This window comes from Asterias rubens, unplaced genomic scaffold (assembly GCF_902459465.1).
Source record: "Asterias rubens unplaced genomic scaffold, eAstRub1.3, whole genome shotgun sequence".
NCBI classification, from domain to species: Eukaryota; Metazoa; Echinodermata; class Asteroidea; order Forcipulatida; family Asteriidae; genus Asterias; species Asterias rubens.
In genome coordinates this window covers 68,715-91,596 of record NW_022985709.1, presented here as the reverse complement: position 1 = coordinate 91,596, position 22,882 = coordinate 68,715, and the positions used below count along the sequence as shown (strand labels likewise).

General features: G+C 37.5%; 1 protein-coding gene across 1 annotated transcript in view; it reads left to right on the top strand.

Moving 5' to 3' along the window:
• LOC117305965 (meckelin-like) overlaps positions 1-20,253 on the top strand; it is a 33,536-nt gene extending 13,283 nt beyond the window's left edge. The window contains exons 13-29 of the mRNA XM_033790811.1: positions 474-569; positions 1,224-1,344; positions 2,051-2,171; positions 3,196-3,351; positions 3,738-3,836; positions 5,467-5,553; positions 6,561-6,740; positions 7,811-7,867; positions 9,189-9,329; positions 12,220-12,300; positions 14,006-14,122; positions 14,590-14,700; positions 14,921-14,954; positions 16,200-16,291; positions 18,033-18,135; positions 18,581-18,723; positions 20,083-20,253. Coding sequence (XP_033646702.1) covers positions 474-569; positions 1,224-1,344; positions 2,051-2,171; positions 3,196-3,351; positions 3,738-3,836; positions 5,467-5,553; positions 6,561-6,740; positions 7,811-7,867; positions 9,189-9,329; positions 12,220-12,300; positions 14,006-14,122; positions 14,590-14,700; positions 14,921-14,954; positions 16,200-16,291; positions 18,033-18,135; positions 18,581-18,723; positions 20,083-20,163 — 1,820 coding nt within the window. The 3' untranslated portion in view covers positions 20,164-20,253. The remainder of the gene's footprint in view (positions 1-473; positions 570-1,223; positions 1,345-2,050; positions 2,172-3,195; positions 3,352-3,737; positions 3,837-5,466; positions 5,554-6,560; positions 6,741-7,810; positions 7,868-9,188; positions 9,330-12,219; positions 12,301-14,005; positions 14,123-14,589; positions 14,701-14,920; positions 14,955-16,199; positions 16,292-18,032; positions 18,136-18,580; positions 18,724-20,082) is intronic.
• Positions 20,254-22,882: the final 2,629 nt, after the last annotated feature.

Genomic DNA, 22,882 nt, shown 5'->3' with positions numbered 1-22,882 from the left:
TAAGACATCTGCTCTAGCATTGCAAATTGTTGCAGTACCTGCTAGCTCAGTGATCTAGTGGTAAGACATCTGCTCTAGCATTGCAAATCGTTGCAGTACCTGCTAGCTCAGTGATCTAGTGGTATTAAGACATCTGCTCTAGCATTGCAAATTGTTGCAGTACCTGCTAGCTCAGTGATCTAGTGGTATTAAGACATCTGCTCTAGCATTGCAAATTGTTGCAGTACCTGCTAGCTCAGTGATATAGTGGTAAGACATCTGCTCTAGCATTGCAAATTGTTGCAGTACCTGCTAGCTCAGTGATCTAGTGGTAAGACATCTGCTCTAGCATTGCAAATCGTTGCAGTACCTGCTAGCTCAGTGATCTAGTGGTAAGACATCTGCTCTAGCATTGCAAACATCGGTGTAAGGGTAAAAGACAACTTATAAAAATTGCAAAACCGGGTTACATTTCCTGAACCAGTAGCTTGTAGATCTTCAGTATACAAACGATGCAGGAGAAGAAGCACTGTATGCAATCCCAGTCCTATTAGACAACTACCAAGATGATGAAGCCTTCCTTAACAGAAGTAAGTTCATACCATAGAGTTATATAAGAACTAGAGGGCGCACTGGCCTAGTTACGCGGCCCAGCATGTGGCTATTAGACAAAAACTGCATAGCGTGTATTTATCATACACAAACTGGCGTGTACTGCATATTCAACGCACACACAACGATCATCTTACAAAATGGCACCCGTGTCTTTTGCGTTCTCTTCACATTTGTGCACGCAGCATAACCTGCACTCCCACAAATGGATATAAACACCAAGTTGGCAACAGTCAATCTCTCTCATACTTGGTTCAACATCTATGATTATGAATTGCACAAACAGACAAATCAAGAAATTGAGATTCAGTCACTGGACGACAGTACTTATTCTGGTCATGCAAACGACCGAAAGTGCAGCTGTTAAAAACCACCTTATGTTAAAAGCTTACGTCACTGCGCGTTTATCCAATGAAAACATTGTATCCAAATGCTGCGTGCTTCATCGATGTTCGCAATAAGACACACATTCATTATGGCAACTTTCATAGAGACCAAGGGGTTATTCTATACCATCTATTCGGAGTACCAATCCTAGGCCTAATGTTGTCCTGTTTTGTGATTATTTATCCAACATCTGTGTAGAACCGCTTAATTTTCCTAATACCTTCATCTGTTGTTTTACTTGGCAGGAAGTGCCAACACGAACTGGCAGTTAACACGCCGGTTCTTTCTCGTTGATAACATCAGCGGGAAAGAGTCAACCACTGCGCCAGCTAAAGTTGTTCGATATGCAAGCAGCATCGAGATTCTGTAAGTACGTTTCACTGGTGAATTTGTTTTATTCGACCCGAATTCTGAAAAAGATGACACATGTCTGCATGGTGAATTCTTTTTTTTTTTTTGACCAAAAACTCAACTTCACAAAATTCTTAATAACTTTGGCTTATTTACCCAGTGAAATTTTTCTCTTGTGGTCTGTACTGTACTCTTTGAAACATCACAAAAAAATGGTTTGACTAGAGAAAAAAAAGTGATGCCGACATCACATTTTTTTGTGGATTTTGGAACAAAAACTCAAACTAACAAATATCTCAATAATTCTAAAATTTTTGCTAACTGCTCCAACCCACACCGATAAAATGTCTTTAGTAGTCCGTTCTGTATCATTTAAAACCATAAAATCACCAATTATTTTTTGACCCGAAATCTGAAAGTTTGACCTAACCGGCATGGTGATTTTATTTATTTTTGATCAAAAATTTAATTTAAAAAAATTCTCATTATACCTAAATTTTTGTGTAGTTTACACTTCCCTCACTATCAAAAATCTATAGTTTTCGGTACTTTATCATTTGAAACTCTATAATCACTGACCAAAAAAATTGTGTGTTTTTTTACCAAAAACTCATTTTCACAAAATTCTCAATTTATCTAAAAAACCCAGTCGAAATAGATAAATTATAGCAATAAAATCCCCATAAAAATTTTTTTCCCAATGATTTCCTTTTTTTTCCAGAGTGACAATGCAACAGCTCGATGGGGAGACGAGAGAGGGCAAGATCCATCCCCCTCTGCTAAAGATAACGTACACGGAGCTGGCGTATGAAAATAACTACGACGATAATACAGAAGTGACGGTATGAAGTTTCATTAAATTTATTCTTTTTGGTTTTGGAGCAAAGGACTATACTAGCCGAGAAACCTATGGTGAGAAGAAAAAGAAGGAGGTTTCAGTTTTAGATAAGTGAGGGAAAAACCCTAGAGATTTTGGCATGGTAAATACCCATGTTGAGTGAGGTAGGGACTGAGAAACCCAATCCATATAGTGCCCCAGTTGAATTCAAACTAGGGGGTCCTAAAGGTGGAAGGCGAGGAAAGATACCACAACGCCACCCAGCCAGCCTTGTGAAAGGGTTCTGTTGTGTTTAACCGGCATAACTAAAGTAGCTATTATATGAACCATTCATAAATACCCCAGACAGTTTCTCTACTCCTATTGGTGGAGAGCATGTCACGTGGGGGTGTTGATAAATGGTTGATAATAACCAGCTGGAACTGTTTATAACCGGCTGGTTTTGACGTGTCGAGCGCACAAGATTTTCACGCGGATTGCAATTCATAGCTGTTAGTAACAGCGCAAAATCTTTTTCTACGCACACAACCCACATGCATCAAACAGTCGATTCTTTTTAAAAAAATAAAAAGTTATATTTCAAACCTCGAAATTTTCAATTATCAAAGTGTCTATAATTGTATTTGTTAACGTTTTTTAACAAAGGGCATTTCGTTCTTAAAAGTCCGTTTAAAACCTTGCGGGGTCGTTGCCGTGCTGTAAAGGCTCTTGCCTTCGGGTCGGGCCTTTATAACACGGCAACGACCCTGCTGGCTTTAAACAGCCGTTTAAGAACTCATCGCTACCCTTTTATTCCCTTATTGCTGCCTAGTATGCATTCATGTGGTTAAAGGCCAGGACACCTTTGATAAAATTGTCACTTGATGTATCCCAACATATGCATAAAATAACAAATCTGTGAACATTTGGGCTCAATTGGTCATCGAAGTTGCAAGAGAATGATGAATGAAAAACAATTATTTTGAGTAACTACCAATAATGTCCCTAATGATGCGACTTTTAATTCCTTTTAATTGATTGACAAACAGGTGGATTTCCGAGTGACCTATGAGATGAACAGAGACTATGGAGAGTATGCTTTGTCTACCTCTCTAGGCATCTTGAGCGGCGTTGGAATCGTCTGGGGTCTAGTAAGGTCCAATGCATGGAGGCGCCGGGCTGGACTCATCTACATCGATGTCAAGGTAGGAGGAGCCGACATGTGATGCGATCTTGGTCGTAAATATCAGTATGGAGAAACAAGCAAAAGAAAAACTAATAAGGAGTGAATTTTTGGAAAAATATTTGTTTCGTAAATTTGAATTCCAAGAAAGATCTAATTTCATATTGGCAACTTACTTTCTGATAAATAATATACAAAAAGAGTTGAAAATCATCATTGAAAGAAAATATGCTAATGCATTTTTAAATAAACAACTCGACTTTAAACCCTTAATTTCATTTTCTCGCATCTCTTGGTATTGTTTTCACAAGAGATTTTTCATGTTAACAGAGTTTACCACAAACTGTACTATGATTATGTAGATGGCTAGAGGATGGCAGTTTTTTTTTTTTACTTTGATCTTTTCAGACGATGTTCAAGTTTGTCTTCTTCACATTTGCTGCTCTGGGAAACGTCTTCTTTATCGTCCTCTTTAGTGCTACACTGTACTGGCTTACCTTCTTTAAGGTAGGATGTGGATTATAAAGAATACATCTTAGATTCTGGCTGTGTGTGGCCTGATGAGATATGGATGAGGCTATGCTTGGGAGAATGGATTAGAAAGTGTAGATTCATGCATAAAATGCTACGTTGAGAATGGCGAGAAAGTGTAGATTCATTCACAGAATGCTATGATGAGGAGAATGGATAATAAAGTGTTGTTTCATGCATAAAATAATATATTGAGGAGAATGGCGAGAAAGTGTAGATTCGTTCACAGAATGCTGTGATGAGGAGAATGGATAAGAAAGTGTAGATTCGTGCGTAAAATGCTATGTTGAGAATGGCGAGAAAGTGTAGATTCATTCACAGAATGCTATGATGAGGAGAATGGATAAGAAAGTGTAGATTCGTGCGTAAAATGCTTTGTTGAGAATGGCGAGAAAGTGTAGATTCATTCACAGAATGCTATGATGAGGAGAATGGATAAGAAAGTGTAGATTCGTGCATAAAATGCTATGTTGAGAATGGCGAGAAAGTGTAGATTCATTCACAGAATGCTATGATGAGGAGAATGGATAATAAAGTGTTGTTTCGTGCATAAAATGATATGTTGAGGAGAATGGGGGAGAAAGTGTAGATTCGTTCACAGAATGCTGTGATGAGGAGAATGGATAATAAAGTGTTGTTTCGTGCATAAAATGATATGTTGAGGAGAATGGGGGAGAAAGTGTACATTCGTTCACAGAATGCTGTGATGAGGAGAATGGATAATAAAGTGTTGTTTCGTGCATAAAATGATATGTTGAGGAGAATGGGCGAGAAAGTGTACATTCGTTCACAGAATGCTGTGATGAGGAGAATGGATAATAAAGTGTTGTTTCGTGCATAAAATGATATGTTGAGGAGAATGGGGGAGAAAGTGTACATTCGTTCACAGAATGCTGTGATGAGGAGAATGGATAATAAAGTGTTGTTTCGTGCATAAAATGATATGTTGAGGAGAATGGGCGAGAAAGTTTAGATTCGTTCACAGAATGCTGTGATGAGGAGAATGGATAATAAAGTGTTGTTTCGTGCATAAAATGATATGTTGAGGAGAATGGGCGAGAAAGTGTAGATTCGTTCACAGAATGCTATGATGAGGAGAATGGATAAGAAAGTGTAGATTCGTGCGTAAAATGCTATGTTGAGAATGGCGAGAAAGTGTAGATTCATTCACAGAATGCTATGATGAGGAGAATGAGCAAGAAAGTGTAGATTCAATCATAGAATGCTTTATTGTTCACCGTTTTGTTGTTGTATAGTTTATTTATTTGAATCATTATACAAACAAAAACAAAATACAGTTTACATTTTAACAATTTACAAAATGAGCTCAAAGGGTCTGGTACTTTTTGTACCACAAAAACACAATATCCACAGATTGACATTGAACTTGCACAGTTTCAGGAGACGAAAATGATTGCAGCATGTAAAATGTGTTTTCATGATATTGTTTTACTAATTTCTCAAAAAGTACAGCACCTCAGCTAGTAAGGGAAGCTTTCTATGATCATTAACTTCAAACGTTACAAGAGTACCCAAATACTTTAAGAAAATGTCAATAAGCAAAAACTTTCATTGGATAATTTTGACTTTTTTTGTTTCTTTAAAGCTGCAAGGCTTGGTTTATTTGGTTCTCCCGACGAAACGTCAAGAAGAGTCCTTCATTTGGTATCTATGTTTCGCATTCGCCTTCAAGGTAAACACCTTCTTATCTCTTTGTATGTTTTACTTACAGTCCATAGATTAAATAGGTTGTTGTTTTATTTTTTTATCATTAAGAGTAATGACAAGACTAGTCTAGCCCTTAATAGATAGAGACCACACCTTTGGGTCATGCAGGGATGAGATTATTCAGACTTTTGGCTGAATTATAATTTTTTATGTCGGCCTGGTGAAGAAAATCAGACAATGTTTTTTCCCACAAATAAAAAAATCCTGCTCATTGTTCTACTTCTCTACTGCTTTGGATACTGTTTCCAAAAGCTCCTTGGAATCTATAACCCCAGGGGTTACCAAACGGTAGAAATGGCATCATTTCGACGTGCCTTTGAATTTGTATCCAAGTTTCAGACTTTTTCGTTAGGAATGACTCTCACTCCTGAGTAAGGGATGTTAGAATAAGAATAGAATAATGTTTTATTGTCACTTGTAAAAAACAGATATTTGAACAGTGAAATTCTAAAAATATGTTATATAAAAATACACTAAAAACTTAACCATTTATACAAAAATACATCGAAATATAATATAAAAAACATCTCTGAGAATTACTATTTACAGACGAAATACGAAAGATAAAAACAGTACGATTCAATTAAAATCAGAAATAGACAGTCATGATTAAAACCTGTTGGTCAATGGTCATAGAATAGACTGGTCTCCGTGTCTTTATACATAAGGATATATAAGGCACTGGTCTTAGGGACAAAAGGCGTCATAAGTGTCTTGTAATGCCCTTCCACAAGCGTCTTGTAATGCCCTAACAAGAGTAGACCATTTGCTTGTTAGCTAAATTTAAACTTCAAAGATATGTGGTTGCCAGGTAAGTGAGCAGAATATTCTTGTATTGGAGGATTTGAGTAAGCATAAACTGTTATAGTAAACAGAGTTAATAAGTTTATTGTCTCAACATCTTTTGAGAAATTAAATTTCTTGCTCACACCAAAATAAACCTTCTTGTCGGTTTTTGATTGGTCGACTCAGGGCCTTGAGGTTTTGCATTTGTTGGTCTACCAGTGTCTCAGCGATATCTTCCTGATTGACTGGGAGAGGTCAAGGGGTCGTGTGGTCCAGTCCAATGACGCTGGGGGTGCCAAGGGGAACGTAGCACCGGTCAGCATTTGGAGGACGTACTTTGTGGCCAATGAGTGGAATGAACTGCAGGTAAGAACGAACAGATTCTGGACATCATTTATTTTATTTTTTGTTCTATTTCATGCTTGATTTAACGTCAATATATTAATAATAATAATAATAATAACCGTATTTATAACGCACCTTTTGCCAAAGGATACAAAGCGCCAGGTATTATTACTGCAAGGAGTGGGTCGAAGTTTGAGATATAAGACCTAATCCTTTAGCACCATGTAATGGTTCACAAGGTGCTGTGGCGCAATATGCTGCCAATAAATATGCTTTACAATAATTGCTTCTCTTCACCCAGGGGTATAAATGAGTACCTGCGAGGGTATATTGATTATTTTGATATTGTGTATAAAAAAAGTGACTGGAGCGCCACATAGCTCTCAGGGATGTGAACTTTCTATAGGGAGCTGAGAAAGAAGGAATGTTATTAGCCCAATGAACAGGGCTCAAATGGAATAGGGCTTCTAAGTAAAACAAATTTGCTCACCATGAAATTTCTTTTTGATAAAAACAGGATTGCAAACCAAAATTTCCATTTGTTGCATATTGCTTGTTACTGGTATTCAGCTGTTGTTTGCTTATCCTGAAAATCACGTTGATTATTTGGTTGGTAATCCTGTTTTTATCAAGGAAGAAATTTCATGCTAAGCACATTTTTGTGCTTAGCAGCTCTGTGAAATTGTTCCCAGGGCCGAATTTCATAAAGCATGTAAGCAGACGTTTTGTGCTTACGGAGTGACCCTTAGCAGAATCTATTTCATAAAGCTGTTTACCGTAACCAATGCTGGCTAACCCCCGGTAAGCACACGAGTGACGTAACAATGCAATTTCATGGTGAATGTGCATGCGCGTCTAGAATTAGTCTACTTACTTGAGAAATCATGTTGAAATACGCATGATTACACACATCTTTTTTTTTTGGCTGCAGTAATTGTGCCTTAATTTGCCTACCGGTAAACAACTTTATGAAATTGGGCCCCGGGCCCTAATGTAAAGCGCATTGAGAGGTTATTGTGAAATGCATTATATGAGAACTAGTTATTATTAAACTTATTATTAAAAACCTTGTTCTTTATTTGATTTTGCAGGAGATGAGACGCAGCAACATCTTCTTTCAGATGGCGGCCATGCTCTTCTTTCTGGAGGTCAGTTTGCAGAAGAAAGTCACAGACAACATACATCAAAACATTTGCTGAAACCAAATTAAAGACAATGGACACTATTGGTCAAAGACTAGTCTTCACAGTTGAGTCATCTCAACATACGCATAAAATAACAAACCTGTGAAAATTTAAGCTCAATCGGTCATCGAAGTTGCGAGATAATAATGAAAGAAAAATAAGCCTTGTCTCATGAAGTTGTGTGCGTTTAGATGGTTGATTTCTAGACCTCAAGTTCTAAATCTGAGGTTTCTAAATCTGAGGTTTCGAAATCAAATTCGTGAAATTACTTCTTTCTCAAAAACTATGGCACTTCAGAAGGAGCCATTTCTCACAATGTTTTATACTATCAACCTCTCCCCATTACTCGTCACCAAGAAAGGTTTTATGGCAATAATTATTTTGAGTAATTACCAATAGTGTCCACTGCCTTTAAGTTTTCACAAATTAGCTACATGGTGTTTTTGGAGCGCTTACCAATCTATGACACTACTTTAAAGGCAGTGGACACTATTGGTAATTACTCAAAATAATTATTAGCATAAAACCTTACTTGGTAACGAGTAATGGGGAGCTGTTGACAGTATAAAACATTTTGAGAAACGGCTCTCTCTGAAATAACGTAGTTTTCGAGAAAGAAGTAATTTTCCATGAATTTGATTTCGAGACCTCAGAATTTGATTTTGCGGTCTCGAAATCAAGCATCTGAAAGCACACAACTTCATTGTGTCAAGGGCTGGTTTTTTTTCATTATTATCTTGCAACTTAGATGATCAGTTGAGCTGAAATTTCACTAGTTTGTTATTTTATGTATATGTTGAGATACACCAAGTAAGAAGACTGGTCTTTGACAATTACCTAAGTGTTCGGTGTCTTTAAAGACAGTGGACACTATTGATAATTGTCAGCAAGTAATATTTCAGGGAAGCTTTCTACCATCATTATCTTCAAACTATGTTAGTTTAAGGTAAATCTGTTGACATTGTTTTTTTTCTGTAATACAAAAAGTACCCAGACTCTTTAAGTTTGTGTATCTCAACACATTCGAGACCTCAAAACTAAACTTGAGATCTCAAAATCAAATTCGTGGAAAATTACTTCTTTCTCAAAAACTACGCCACTTCAGAGGGAGCTGTTTCTCACAATGTTTTATACTATCAACCTCTCCCCATTACCGTACTCGTAATCAAGAAAGGTTTTGTGATGATAATTATTTTGAGTAATTACCGATAGTGTCCACTGCCTTTAAACAGTGAGGAACTATATTCCTTAAAAAAAAAATCCCTTTATTTTGTTTACCCAAAAGGTGGTTGGATTCAAAAACCTTGCGACGACCGATCCACGCAGCGATGTTTACATCAACCCAGATGTCTACTACGGCGGCTACAGTAGAGTTTTGCGGTTTGCTGTAGCGGCAGGAATATACCTGCTGCTGTCCCTTCTGCAGGTAGTTATAGATTTCGTTATATTTTTTGATTCTCCTAAAAGGAAGACAACAGCTCAGTATATATGGCCACATAACACAAATTTGATCGTCCTCTTTTTTTGCGGATGGGGGAGGGAGGGATTTGTTTTTTTATAGTTTTGTTGACATGCCAAATATGAAATCAAGAATAAAGAAATCATCACAATCACTATAAAACAGAGGGTTTGTGTGTTTTTGATGTTTTCAATAGTTTTGTCAAACAAATTTAACTCCTAGATTACATTTTCTGTAAACTTGTTCAAACAAATAAGCACAGTGTAAAATATATTTGAAGAATTCTTCTTGCTTTGCCAACATGAATAAAAACCTTTAAACATCTTTTCAAACCTGTACATTTTGATAAAAATATCAGCTGAAAAATCTGGGCAGTAAAAGTATAAAGAGATATCCAGACATGGGGGGAAAAAAAGAAAACAAAACAAAATGGGGTCTGGGGGTTTTGAACGGTCGGGCAGGACGATCAACAATTTTTTTGTTTTATGTGGCCTGACAGAATTTTTTTTTTTAATTGATTGTTAAGAAATTATAGTTAGGTGTTGCAAACTAGAATAAGGTGTTACAAAAGGATCTGCGGTAAAAATGCAAAATATAGTTAACCATATCAGTCCCAATGGTGACTTAAAGCCATTTTACACTTTCGGAACAGAAACAAAATATAAAAGTTCACAGATTTACAAATAACTTACAGGGTTTACAGAAGGTAATGGTAAAAGACTTATCTTGAAATATTATTCCATGAAATGCTTTACTTTTTGAGAAAACATTAAAACAATTATCAATTCTCGACAACGGGAATTACGGATTATAGTAAACACATGTCACGACACAGCGAAACGTGCGGAAACAAGGGTGGGTTTCCCGTTATTTTCTCCCAACTCCGATGACCGATTGAGCGTAGATTTTCACAGGTTTGTTATTTTATATATAAGTTGTTATACACGAAGTGTGGGCCTTTGGACAATACTGTTTACTGAAAGTGTCCAATGGCTTTAGGGGTTTGGGAACTACTTCTTGTATGACAAAAATCACAATGTTCACAGATTTACACTAAACTTACATAGTTTGAAGATAATGATAGTAGAAAGCTTCCCTGAAAATATTATTTGCGCTGTGGTGCTGTAGTTTTTGTGAAAATGAGTAAGACAATGTCACAAAATTAATTTTCGATAATGAGACGAAAATTATTTTAAAACGTATTTTCATGACATTGTTTTAAACTCATTTCTCAAAAACTACAGCAGCTCAGCAACTAATAATTTAAAGTTACGCTTTCCACTATCATTACCTTTAAAAGGTGTAAGTTTAATAACAATCTGTGGACATTGTGTTTTGTGTTACAAAAAGGACCCAAATCCTTTAAGTCGATTGTGCACTATACTCTGCTTGCGCCCAAGATAACACAAAAAAAAGGACATTCATAAAAAACCTGCAGTTTTGTCCATGTTCTCCCTCCATACCAAAGTTTACTGTCCTTGGAACGAGAGAGATTTGATCTTTCCAATGATGGTAAATAATAATAATAATAATAAACCGTATTTATATAGCGCATATCACTAAAACAAAGTCCCTATTACTACCGAGTGCCACATAGTTCAAACAAGTGTTTGGGTTAAAGGATTTGGGTACTTTTTCAAAATGTCCATAGATTTCATTAAATTTACAGGGTTTGAAGATAATGATAGTGGAAAGCTTCCCTTCAAATAAAACCTGCAGTTTTGTCCATGTTCTCCCTCCATACCAAAGTTTAGTGTCCTTGGAACGAGAGAGATTTGATCTTTCCAATGATGGTAAATAATAATAATAATAATAAACCGTATTTATATAGCGCATATCACTAAAACAAAGTCCCTATGCGCTTTAAGGAAAACAAAATAAAGGAAGAATGAACCCTCAAAGAAAGTTACTGAAAAGCGTTGAAAAGATGAGTTTTAAGGCGTTTTTTGAATGTGTCAACTGTGGAAGCATCCTTGACAGACTCGGGTAAGCCATTCCACAGTTCAGCTGCAACTACTTGGAAAGAGCGAGCACCATAAGATTTTGTAACAATGTAATAAGGTTGCTGCTATTGAATGTCCTTTAAATTGAAGAGGAAATATTCTAAATGTCAAGCACCTACCGAGTGCCACATAGTTCAAACAAGTGTTTGGGTTAAAGGATTTGGGTACTTTTTCAAAATGTCCATAGATTTAATTAAATTTACAGGGTTTGAAGATAATGATAGTGGAAAGCTTCCCTTCAAATATTACTTACTGAGGTGCTGTAATTTTTGAGAAATGAGTAAAACAATGTAACGAAAATAGGTTTTTAAATGCTTAAAATAATTTTGGTCTCATGAGACGAAAATTATTGTTATGACATTGTTTTACTCATTACCCAAAAACTATAGCACCTCAGCACATAATACTTTCAAGGAAGCTTTTTACTATCATTATCTTCAAAGTGTGTAAGTTTAGTGTAAATCTGTGGGTATTGTGTTTTTGTCCTACAAAAAGTACATACACCCTTTAACAGAAGGAGAAGAGGGAGAAAACAGTTATAAATTTGTGAATGAGACAGACTCAAAACTGTGGACAAGGGATAAGATAAAGACCAAAAGATATTAGTCATTTCCTTTCTGCATGTTCAGACCAAGGGGTTGAATGGCCTGGAGGTGCCTTATCCACAGTTTCTCCCTACTCGGGCAACTCAAGTCTCTCTGTGGTTACGTAAACAAATTTTATGATTTATGTTTCCATTAAAGATAAGCACTTTTCTGTTCACTCCTTTTTACTAAAAAATGTTTCCTTTTTTTTTTTTTTTCTTTTTTTCAATTTCAAGTAATTTTGTGGATGATTATTTGGGTTTTTTTCAGTGGGTGTTCTTCTCTTTTATCTACGAGCGTTTTGTTGAAGACAGCATGAGGAATTTTGTGGATCTTTGCTCCATGGCTAATGTGAGTTAATGAATGATCACTCGTCATCTTGCCTCCCACACAGCAGGATATCGGTTTATACATTTTTTTTTTTGTAAAATGGTATTTTAGCTGGTAACATTCTGGTGAGCAGCATTTTGTCGTACTTAGCGACTTGTTATGCTTTATGCTGCTCTAGATAAAAATGTCCCTGGTTTAATTTGAAATGGTTTCATTTCATTGTAGCATCCAATCGTATCACCCATGTGTGACATTTCATCCTTCGAATGGGACATAAAGCTGTTGGTAATCCAAGGAAAAGATCCAGTGCTTAAAGTCACCTGGAAGTGGTATTTTTTTTAAATAAAGCTTTTGTCACTAAAATATGTGTTTTTATCAGAGGAATGTGAATAAAAAGTGAACTAAGGTTTAAAAATATTAGTTTTGATTGTATTTACAAATTTACGAGTAGGCCCCGACCCGAGAGGGCGCTGTTCGTGACGTAATTCAAGGCGCGATATTTGAAGAGAAAATTTGTAGTCAGGCCCCCGTACATTGCGTCTGGGAACATGGCACATCAAAACAAATTTAGTCACGATTTTACACACATACGTACATTGAAACTTGAACATGTTGAACGCCTAGTGGTTTTTACAAAAGCTATTGCTGCTATTTTTATTTAACTATGCGACTTTTTAGTGACCAAATGGGTTGTAAGATATGGGTCTGCCTACGTATTATTATAGAAATACGGCCACGGAGCAGACTGCACGCACGCACTATGGCTGCTGTATAATGTGCGGACGGTCACATAGGACCTGCACGCACGGTGAATCGCATGCGGTACCAAAAAAAAATTGTGTCACTTGGCAAAAGCTAAAAACATACCCTCAAAGTTCAAACTTACCCGAATTACCAGCAAATGCTCCTCTTGGTTCGTCACATCTTTCAGATACCTTCTTTGACTTCCCACTAGCTGGAAAAATTGTTGGGACGGCGTCGTGTTTATGAATGGCTCTTCTCGTCATGTCAAATGAGTGGTGTATCCAGGATTCGAAGCACGACGGCTCGAAGTGTTCGCTGCATAGCGCTGAAAGAGACGTCGGACTGGGCCACTTTGCTCTAGTTAATCTGACTTTCGCAGCCCACAACCGCCTATACGTGGGATCTGCAGGAAACAGATGAAGACTGACCCCATCTTTAGTTGTTTTGCTGCATCCAGCAGCAATACACCTGGTCGGCATTGCCAAAAAAATGCCAGAAAAAAAAACTTTTTCGCAGCGTACAAACTCACGTCTTAGAATTACATGTACTTTTGCACGTGTGTTTATCTACGAATCGAGGGGGTCTATGTTTGATCGAGGCAAAGTCTTCCTTTTCCTACGTCACAAAAGGGGTAGGCGGAGTCAAACCCCCCAAGCACTTAATTAATTTGTTTAACATATAAATCGTGACAAACAATTACTACAAAAATTGTTTTATTGTTAATAAACATATACTCTTATGTTTAAAAGAAAAAAAAATCCTATTTCCAGGTGCCTTTAAATAGAAAAGAGAAGGGGTTTGCCCTGGTGTTGATTGGCAGCATATTGAGACACAGCACCTTATAAACCATTAAGCACTATGCAAATGTTGTAGGTCTCATAATTCAAACGTAGTCCCACATACCTAACATGAAAATACTGAATGTTAAAGCATATTGTTTATTATTATGATGTGTCACACATATTCTTTCTTGTGTTTCTAGGTCAGTGTATTTGTCCTAAGTGACAGTAACTATGGATACTACATCCATGGTCGCTCTGTCCATGGTTTCGCTGACACCGACATGAAGGAGATGCGTGACCAACTCAAAAGAGAAGAGGTAGGAATGGTTTTGCGCCCTTTTCCGTGAAACATGGAGCAAGTTTGAGTGTGCACCATGGATAACTAAAGGTTGACTCTTTTGACTCTAAACCCCAGGCTACTCAGCCATTGGTTGACTACCGTGGTTGTTGATTTGGAATCAGCCTCATGTCCATGGTTTCTTCCACGGTCCCGACAGCCTGTTCCATGCTAACATGTGTAAAGCGCAGAGGGGAACCAGTGACACTATTGTGAAAAGGATCGAGGAAGCCAATGGAGTGTTGAATATCCTGGTCCGATGGTTGACTCGGCTTTCAAACAAGTCGTTTGAGTGAGTGTGTCACTGCATATGTATGTTGCTTGTCATGGTGAATTAAAGTAGAAAACGCTTTGATATTAAGTTTTCAAATGCCTCCAGAACTTTCCCGTTGTTTTTAAAAATCATATTTTTTGTCCCCCTTGCATTGCCCATGGTCTGCTCTTCAGGATAACTTGTGTGGACAAAGAGGGCTCCTGCCGAACTCCGAACAACAGACATTTGAAATGTTGCTGCCGCAGAAGTTTAGAGAACAATATAACACCATCATACAGCCCCTGGTAAGTATATATATATATATTTTCTTGAAGGAAGTGTGTCTAGGGTTTAGTCCTAGTTGGCTCTCTGAAGATTTGCATTTGATCATGATAATTGGTCTTGGCATATTGTTTGCATAGGGGAGGGAGAATGGCTGAAAATCAGAAAGCTTTGGTGGAAGTTATACATTTTTATCAATAATTTTCCTTTCGACAACACAACTTTGTTTTGTTTTGTTTTCAGGACAGTGCAGCCGCCAGGATTGATGGCAGTAGAGGTAAGACTTCTTCAGATTTCTTTAATTTGCAAATATTGCCACGGTTGCGCTGGAACCATTTATCGACTAGAGACCACTACAACACTGTATTGAATAACCCTTTTTGCTATGAAAAGCCGCCATCGTAGGGCAAACCGTATGCGCGTCCAAACGCGTACATCATTGAAGTACGCAGCACGCACGCAGCACGCAACATTCTTGATTTGATTTCTACGGCACATGCACGCACACACAAACGCACACACACAGACGCCATCTTGTAGATCAGATATTTGAGCCGCGTGACGTCATACTCAATACAGTCTATGCCTGCAGCCGATTTCACGAAACGCTAGGATTAATCCTATCTGGAGTTAGGAGGTCTGCATGCTACAGTGCAGGGTTGGGACTCGTCCTAAGTACTAAGATTAATCCTAAGTTAGGAAGAGTTTGGTGAAATCGACAACTGGTTCCCAAAGCAGGTTTTTGAGCATAAGGGTCTTGTCACACGAGGCAACTTTTACAGGCAACCAACCACAGTATATAATACAGGACCACTTTCTAATCCAAACTATTTCGAACAATGTCTTACGATCCTCAATAATATAATAGACCTTATGAATTGACGTCATCCAGCCGCCATCTTAGAGGAAAAACGGTGACAAAACAATTGAGACGCACAGATTCGTCTGCGCGGCACTTAGTATTGGCCAATGAACAAACTCCTTTTGACCTCTAGGTGAGGGCGCCCTACTGAAATGACGTCATATGCATAAGGTCTATATCAACATTAAAATGTGAATGGCCTTCCTTCTTGGAGATTGCCTGGAACAGGTTGCCTGTAAACCACCTGCCGTCGATTTCACAAAACTCTTCCTAACTTAAGACTAATCTTAGGACTTAGGACGAGTCCCAACTCTTAATTAGGACGAGTTACTCTTCCTAACTCGAGATAAGACTAGTCCTAACTCTTTGTGAAATCAACCCCTGGTGTCCCTAAGATTGGCTAAGTAGTTTGAAAGTTTGCAATGTAGTTATAGGAGAATTTTAATATAGTTTGTGGACTGGTTTATTTTTTATTTAAAAAAAACTTTCTCCATCACTAGCTTTGTTCAAAACTTCCCTTAAGACTCACCTTATAAGGACTGCATCATTTTCCCTTCTTCTTATATGTCACTGCGCCATGAGCATCTTAAGATGGATACCGGCGCATTATAAATGCCCATTCTCATTATTACTATTATAACAAAATATTTCTGTGTACAGGTCGACCTGACAGTGGAAGAAACGCACAGGCAGACAAGATGATCCAAGCGTATCAGACGATGAACAGATTCCTGGCAGCTTTTCTTGATCATGTAAGTCTCAAACTCTTAAACCCCGAGTCACCGCAGCGATAACGAAAACGATCACGACGCAGATAGAACGCATTCTACTGGTAGAATTGTTCCAGATTTGTTGGGAGAATACGCACACACATATTCAACCAATGGACTGCATTCTCTTTGCGTCGTTATAACTATCGTTCTCATTATCGCTGAAGTGGGACCGGGCCTCTAAGTCCACACCTTGGGCACTCGAACTATAATTTAACCCATTATGGAGATTCATTTGTGTAACCACTAGACATTATTGTCATTTCCTTTTTGCATTTTCAAGATTGTACAGATACTAGATTTTCACAAGACCCTGTTTCTTTCCCAACAGTAGGTCCTCTGCAGTGAACAATGGACCCTTCCCATGAAATATGCTAATAACATTCACGCATGCGTACAGACCTTATTGGTTGGCAAACGCCATAGAGTTGTGCACTAAGCAGACGCGCAATCGAGTCTGCATCACGCAGCCATTAGCCGTGTACAAAACAGCGCAATGTTCCCTCATTTTGCCAACCAAAATGTTGGTGCGCACTATGTGCAATTAACATATTTCATGGGGAAGGGTCTATTCTAAAGCTTTTGGAAAATAAATTAACCTTTAACCTTCAACCCTTCAACCTTTGAACATCACCCTTACTTATCAATATTTTGTGTGTGTACCACTGTCAATGGGCATTAATATTATTTTTGTGTACCATAATTGACCTGTGTGGTCTGCAAGGTTACCAGTAATTTATCCCCAATTATCTTAATTCAAGTTATACTGTCGGACGAACACCCACCACACCTGGGTTAAAGGCAGTGGACATTATTGGTAGTTGTCAAAGACTAGACTTCACAGTTGGTGTATCTCAACATATGCATTAAATAAAAAACCTGTGCAAATTTGAGCTCAATTGTTCATCGAACTTGCGAGATAATGAAAGAAAAAAAACCTTGTCACAGGAAGTTGTGTACGTTTAGATGGTTGATTTCGAGACCTCAAGTTCTAAATCTGAGGTCTCGAAATCAAATTAGTGGAAAATTTCTTCTTTCTCAAAAACTATGGCACTTCAGAGGGAGCCGTTTCTCACAATGTTTTATACCATCAACCTCTCCCCATTACTCGACACCAAGAAAGGTTTTATGGTAGCAATTATTTTGAGCAATTACCAATAGTGTCCACTGCCTTTAATAGTAAGCATGCAAAGTATTCATTTTTCTCAGGAAAGTTGCACCAAGTGTGAAATGAATAATGGTTGGCGGTGGGTTGAACAGGTTGTAGTCGCTGTAGGCACTCAAAGGCAATGGACACTATTGGTAATTACTCAAAATAATTATCGTCATAAAACCTCATTTGGTAACGAGTAATGGGGAGAGGTTGATAGTATAACACATTGTGAGAAACGGCTCCTTCTGAAGTGACGTAGTTTTCGAGAAAGAAGTAATTTTCCACGAATTTGATTTCGAGACCTCAAGTTTAGAATTTGAGGTCTCAAAATCAAGCATCTGAAAGCACACAACTTTGTGTGACCAGGGTGTTTTTTTCTTTCATTTTATATCTCGCAACTGCGACGACCGATTGAGCTCAAATTTCCACAGGTTTGTTATTTTATGCATACGTTGAGATACACCAACTGTGAAGACCGGTCTTTGACAATTACCAATAGTGTCCACTGTTTTAAAAGAGTAAGCCTAACCATACAATAATTTTTTTTTTTTAATGTTGATGTCCATTCAGGGTATTCGGGATATCGACTACGTGGTGAAAGATAAACTTCTCCTTGAACAGATTTTCGACATTGAGTTTTACGATCCGATTGACAAAGGATTCTTCTACAATGGTAACCCTCTCATTTATGTACTTTTTGGGGGACAAAAAACACAATGTCTACAGATTTACACTAAACTTACACAGTTTGAAGATAATGATAGTAGAAAGATTTCCTTAAAATATTGCCAGCTGAGGTGCTGTAGTTTTTGAGAAATGAGTAAAAAAAATTCATGAAAATAATTTACGTCTCAGTGATTGTGTTTTGTGTTACAAAAAGTACCCAAATCCTTTAAGGAATATTTATTTTCATAATTTGTATGCACTAAATGACATTTCTCTTCACATGACCAAACCACCTCAGCCATGTGCCTCCTTAAAACGGTGCCGATCCCCTCCACTCCGACTCTCCTTCTCACAGCGCCTCACTTGACAGCCTGTGAATCAACCCATTTATCAATCTTTGATGTTCACTTCAACCATCAACCCACACCTCTTTTCTTTCTTTTTTCCTAAAGACGGCGGCCATTCATTTGACAACTCGCTGTTCTACGGCCACGAGTCTACACTTCAGATATTTGAACTCCTCTTGTTTTGCCTGGTGGATTTGATGTTCACCAACTACGTGTTGGCAGCTATTATCACGTATCTCGGGAGTATAGTAAGTAGTCTGGGAGGGAGAGGGTACATGTAATACATAGCCATGACTTGAAACCCAAATAAAAAAATTGGTTCGCAGTGAGAGAATTTCAGGGGACTCTAGGTGGCAGCAAACTTACCAGGTAAGACCACATAAAAAAATGAAATTGTTGATCAGCTCTGCCCGACCATTCAAAACTCCCCGACCCCATTGTTTTTTTTGTTTTTTTTTCATAAAAACAAACCTTTTCAGCTGATATTTTTTTCAAAACGTACAGGTTTGAAAAGATGTTTAAATAACCTCTTTAAACATCTTTTCAAACCTGTACATTTTGAAAAAAATATCAGCTGAAAAGGTTTGTTTTTATGATAAAAAAAACATGTTGGCAAAGCAAGAACAATAATTCTTCAAATATTTACTTGTGCTACACTGTGCTTAGTTGTTTGAAAAGGTTTACAGAAAATGTCATCTAGGAGTTAAATTTGTTTGACAAAACTATTGAAAACATCAAAATCACACAAACCCTCTGTATTATAGTGATTGTGATGATTTCTGTATTCTTGATTTAAACAAAACTTTAAAAAAATAATTTAAAAAAAACTCCCTCCCTCTCCCCATCCGCAAAAAAAAGGACCATCAACAATTTGTTTTTTTATGTGGTCTAAGTCCATTTTTATTTGTGGGGTGTTGTGGCCAAGTGGTGTTGGGCGATAGAATCAAGTTCTGTGATTTTCAGACCGCAGTTCGAACCCTGTCCTGGTCAGTCGCTACTCTTGTGTTCTTGAGCAAGCACCCCAATCATAATTGCTTCTCTCCACCCTGGAGTATAAATGGGTGCCGACAAGGGCTTGGGAGTATTCTGCGATGGACTACTAGTATCCTGTCCAGGGGGAATAGAAATATTCTCAGTCATTCAATGCCAAGGAAACCGGATATAAAAATCAACTTGATGAGCCATATTGGCTCGGGACAGACTTAGTGACACCTAGCTTCTGAAAGTTTCTCATTGTGCTATGATGCTAGTATAACATTCGCTTGTCATTGTGAGGGAGCATCTTTAAAGTAAAATCTCTTGGAACTTCCAAATAAGAATATGCCCATGTCCCGCTGGGAATACCTTGTGGGTTGCAGACATTATTCCCATTTGGATGCACCATATGTTTCCAAATGAGAATTTAGTGGCACAACAGTGGGACATTTTCACTCAATGCAAGACTTTCCAACGCCAGGTGGCAGCAGATTTACCGGGTAAATTTCAATTTTTTATGTAGTTTTGAACATGCACATAATTTTCTTGGTAAGTTTGCTGCCACCTCAATCGTACCAGAACTTGGTCAGTAATCTTGCAATATACTCATTTAAAAATCTGTTTCTTTTCAGCTGATGATGAAGATAAGAGCGGGAGTGGGGCGAGCCAACCTGGCCAAGAAGACACTCGTTGATGAACGATTCCTCATTTAAGTCAGACTTTGTTTATAAGTTGAGAAAACAAAACCCTTAATAAAGGCAGTGGACACTATTGGTAATTACTCAACATAATTGTTATCATAAAACCTTTCTTGGTGACGAGTAATGTGGACAGCTGATGGTATAATACATTGTGAGAAACAGCTCCCTCTGAAGTGGCATAGTTTTCGAGAAAGAAGTAATTTCCACGAATTTGATTTCGAGACCTCAGATTTAGAACTTGAGGTCTCGAAATCAACCATCTTAACGCACACAACTTTGTGTGACAATGGTGTTTTTTCCTTTCATTATTATCTCGCAAGTTTGATGACCGATTGAGCTCAAATTTTCACATGTTTGTTATTTTATGCATATCTTGAGATACACCAACTGTGAAGGCTAGTCTTTGACAATTACCAACAGTGTCCACTGTCCACTGCCTTTAAGTAGTTGTAGTGAAAGTTGCAAGAGTGTGGTTTTTTGTCAATGTTTGTATAGAATTGTAACCCAATGGGCTTTCGTTGGCCTGTTAATCACAGAGTAATTAAGCAGGGTTTAGAACTTTTGTTTTGTTCTAACAATATTAGTTGGTACTTAAGTATATCACTATGTAATGGATGTTAAATTTGCATCGAGGATAAAGAATATTAATTTTGGTTTTTACCCATACACCGATGTGTGTTAGTACTGTATACTCAGTACTTTCCCCGAGTCCTGTGAAAAAATATCACAGGCATGTTACACGGGTGGGATTCGAACCCAGGACCCTTGCAACTCTAGAGCAGTGTCTTACCAACTAGACTACCGAGATTGCCCGGTAGCTAGAGGCAGTTCGAATCCTATGTTTTGGCAGGGGGTACCGCAACGATATAATAGATGTTAAATTTGCATCGGGTATAAAGATTATTTATTTTGGTTTTTACCCACACACCGATGTGTGTTAGCACTGTATACTTTCACGGGAAAGTAAAAACCAAAATTAATATATCACTTTGATTTAATTTTTTTTTTTTTCAATTCATTAAGGTTTATTTTATTAAAAATATCACAAAATACACGACAGAAGTTAAAAAGACTTAAATTGACGTGTTTACATACATCTTTGTAAACAATGACAAAAAACACAGACTTAAAAGAAGAGAAGAAAAGCTCCAGGCATGAATGCACAAAAAAAGATAAAAATTAGATTAAATTTGATAAACATTTGATAAAACTGATAATTCATTATTATTAAAAATTACAAAAGACAACAAACTCTGACTTAACAAGGAGAAGAAACTGTAGGCATGAATGCACAAATTAAGAAAATTTGATCAAATTTGATAAACATTTGATAAAACTAAACCCAACTGTTAGAGATACTTGTTGATGAAGCCACAAATTTGATAAACATAATGGGTAATAAATGGACTGTTCCATTGGGTTCTGCCCTTAACTGTTTATCAACAGAGCTGACCATGGTGGTGTGTATGCTGTTCCCTATGCAACATACAGAAGACAAAACACCGCAATGCTAATGGTGTCTACAAGGCTGTCCAAAGTTTCCAAAAATTTCATGGTCATCTTTGGCATAAGCAGACATTTTGTTATTGGGGGGGGGGGGGGGGTGCAAAGGCAATAATTTGGTGGGGGAGGGTTCTATTTAATTTGCCCCTACAGGTATTCATTTGTACATTATTTTCGATCTCATATATTTTTGAGTTTAGAGGCAAGAGGGGGGCAAGGGTTCGTATGTGGCTGGTGATACCATGGAGATAGAATTACCTCCATGGTGATACAAAGCCAAAGATAATCAAGTTTTTAAATAATGTACTTACATGTGTTGTTTTTATAATTATGTAAATATACATTTGCACATTGACTTGGTGCTGATTGTTGTTGTTGAATGTACATATTTTGTTGTTAATTTAGACTTGTAAATTTAGACTTGTAAATAAAACGTGTTGCTTATAATGCATTAAGAATTAAGAATTCTATTTTGGTTTTGCCAGTATAGACTGTGTTACCATGCAGGCCCCAATTTCATAGAGCTGCTAAGCAAAAAAAAGTAACTAAAGCACTCAAAAATTATGCTCACCAGAATTTAGTTACCAACCAAACTTCCATGTCACATGCCATTTGTAACTGGTATCCTGCTTATTTCTGCTTAGCAGACAATTGTTAGTCTTACGTTTTCTGTTTAAGCAGCTCTATGAAATTTGGCCCTGCTGTGTGTACAAAAGATCCTCAGACTGTATTCCCACAGACACATACAACTGGTGGTACACAGCCCAACAAAAGAAAACTTTAAAATGGTGATCGTGCTGTGTGATTTGTATCAACTTTGGATATGAAGCAAGGGGGCACATCTCAGAAAAAAAATTCAGCTGTTATATTTATAACTCATAATTTCTTTATAAGTGGTGGTTGAAGTTGAGGCAACTTCATATTGTGGAATATGAATGAACAAATATTCGAACATCCTAATTGCAATCTTCTCGAGTCCAAATAAACAGTTCCCTTCGGAAGTGATAATCACACTTTTAAGGAAGGAAAAGTATGCCTAACTTCCTGTTTTCTTTGAATGTCAAAAGATTACCAACTGACATTGCGTAAAACGTAGGCCTACAAAACATTTCTACCTCCATTCTCTTTGACAAAACAGACACTTCCGAACGTAGTGTTTATGCATGGTTTATGATGCAAGGAGGTATGTGACAAAAAACAAAAAAGGTATGCCGCACGCGTGTCTAGT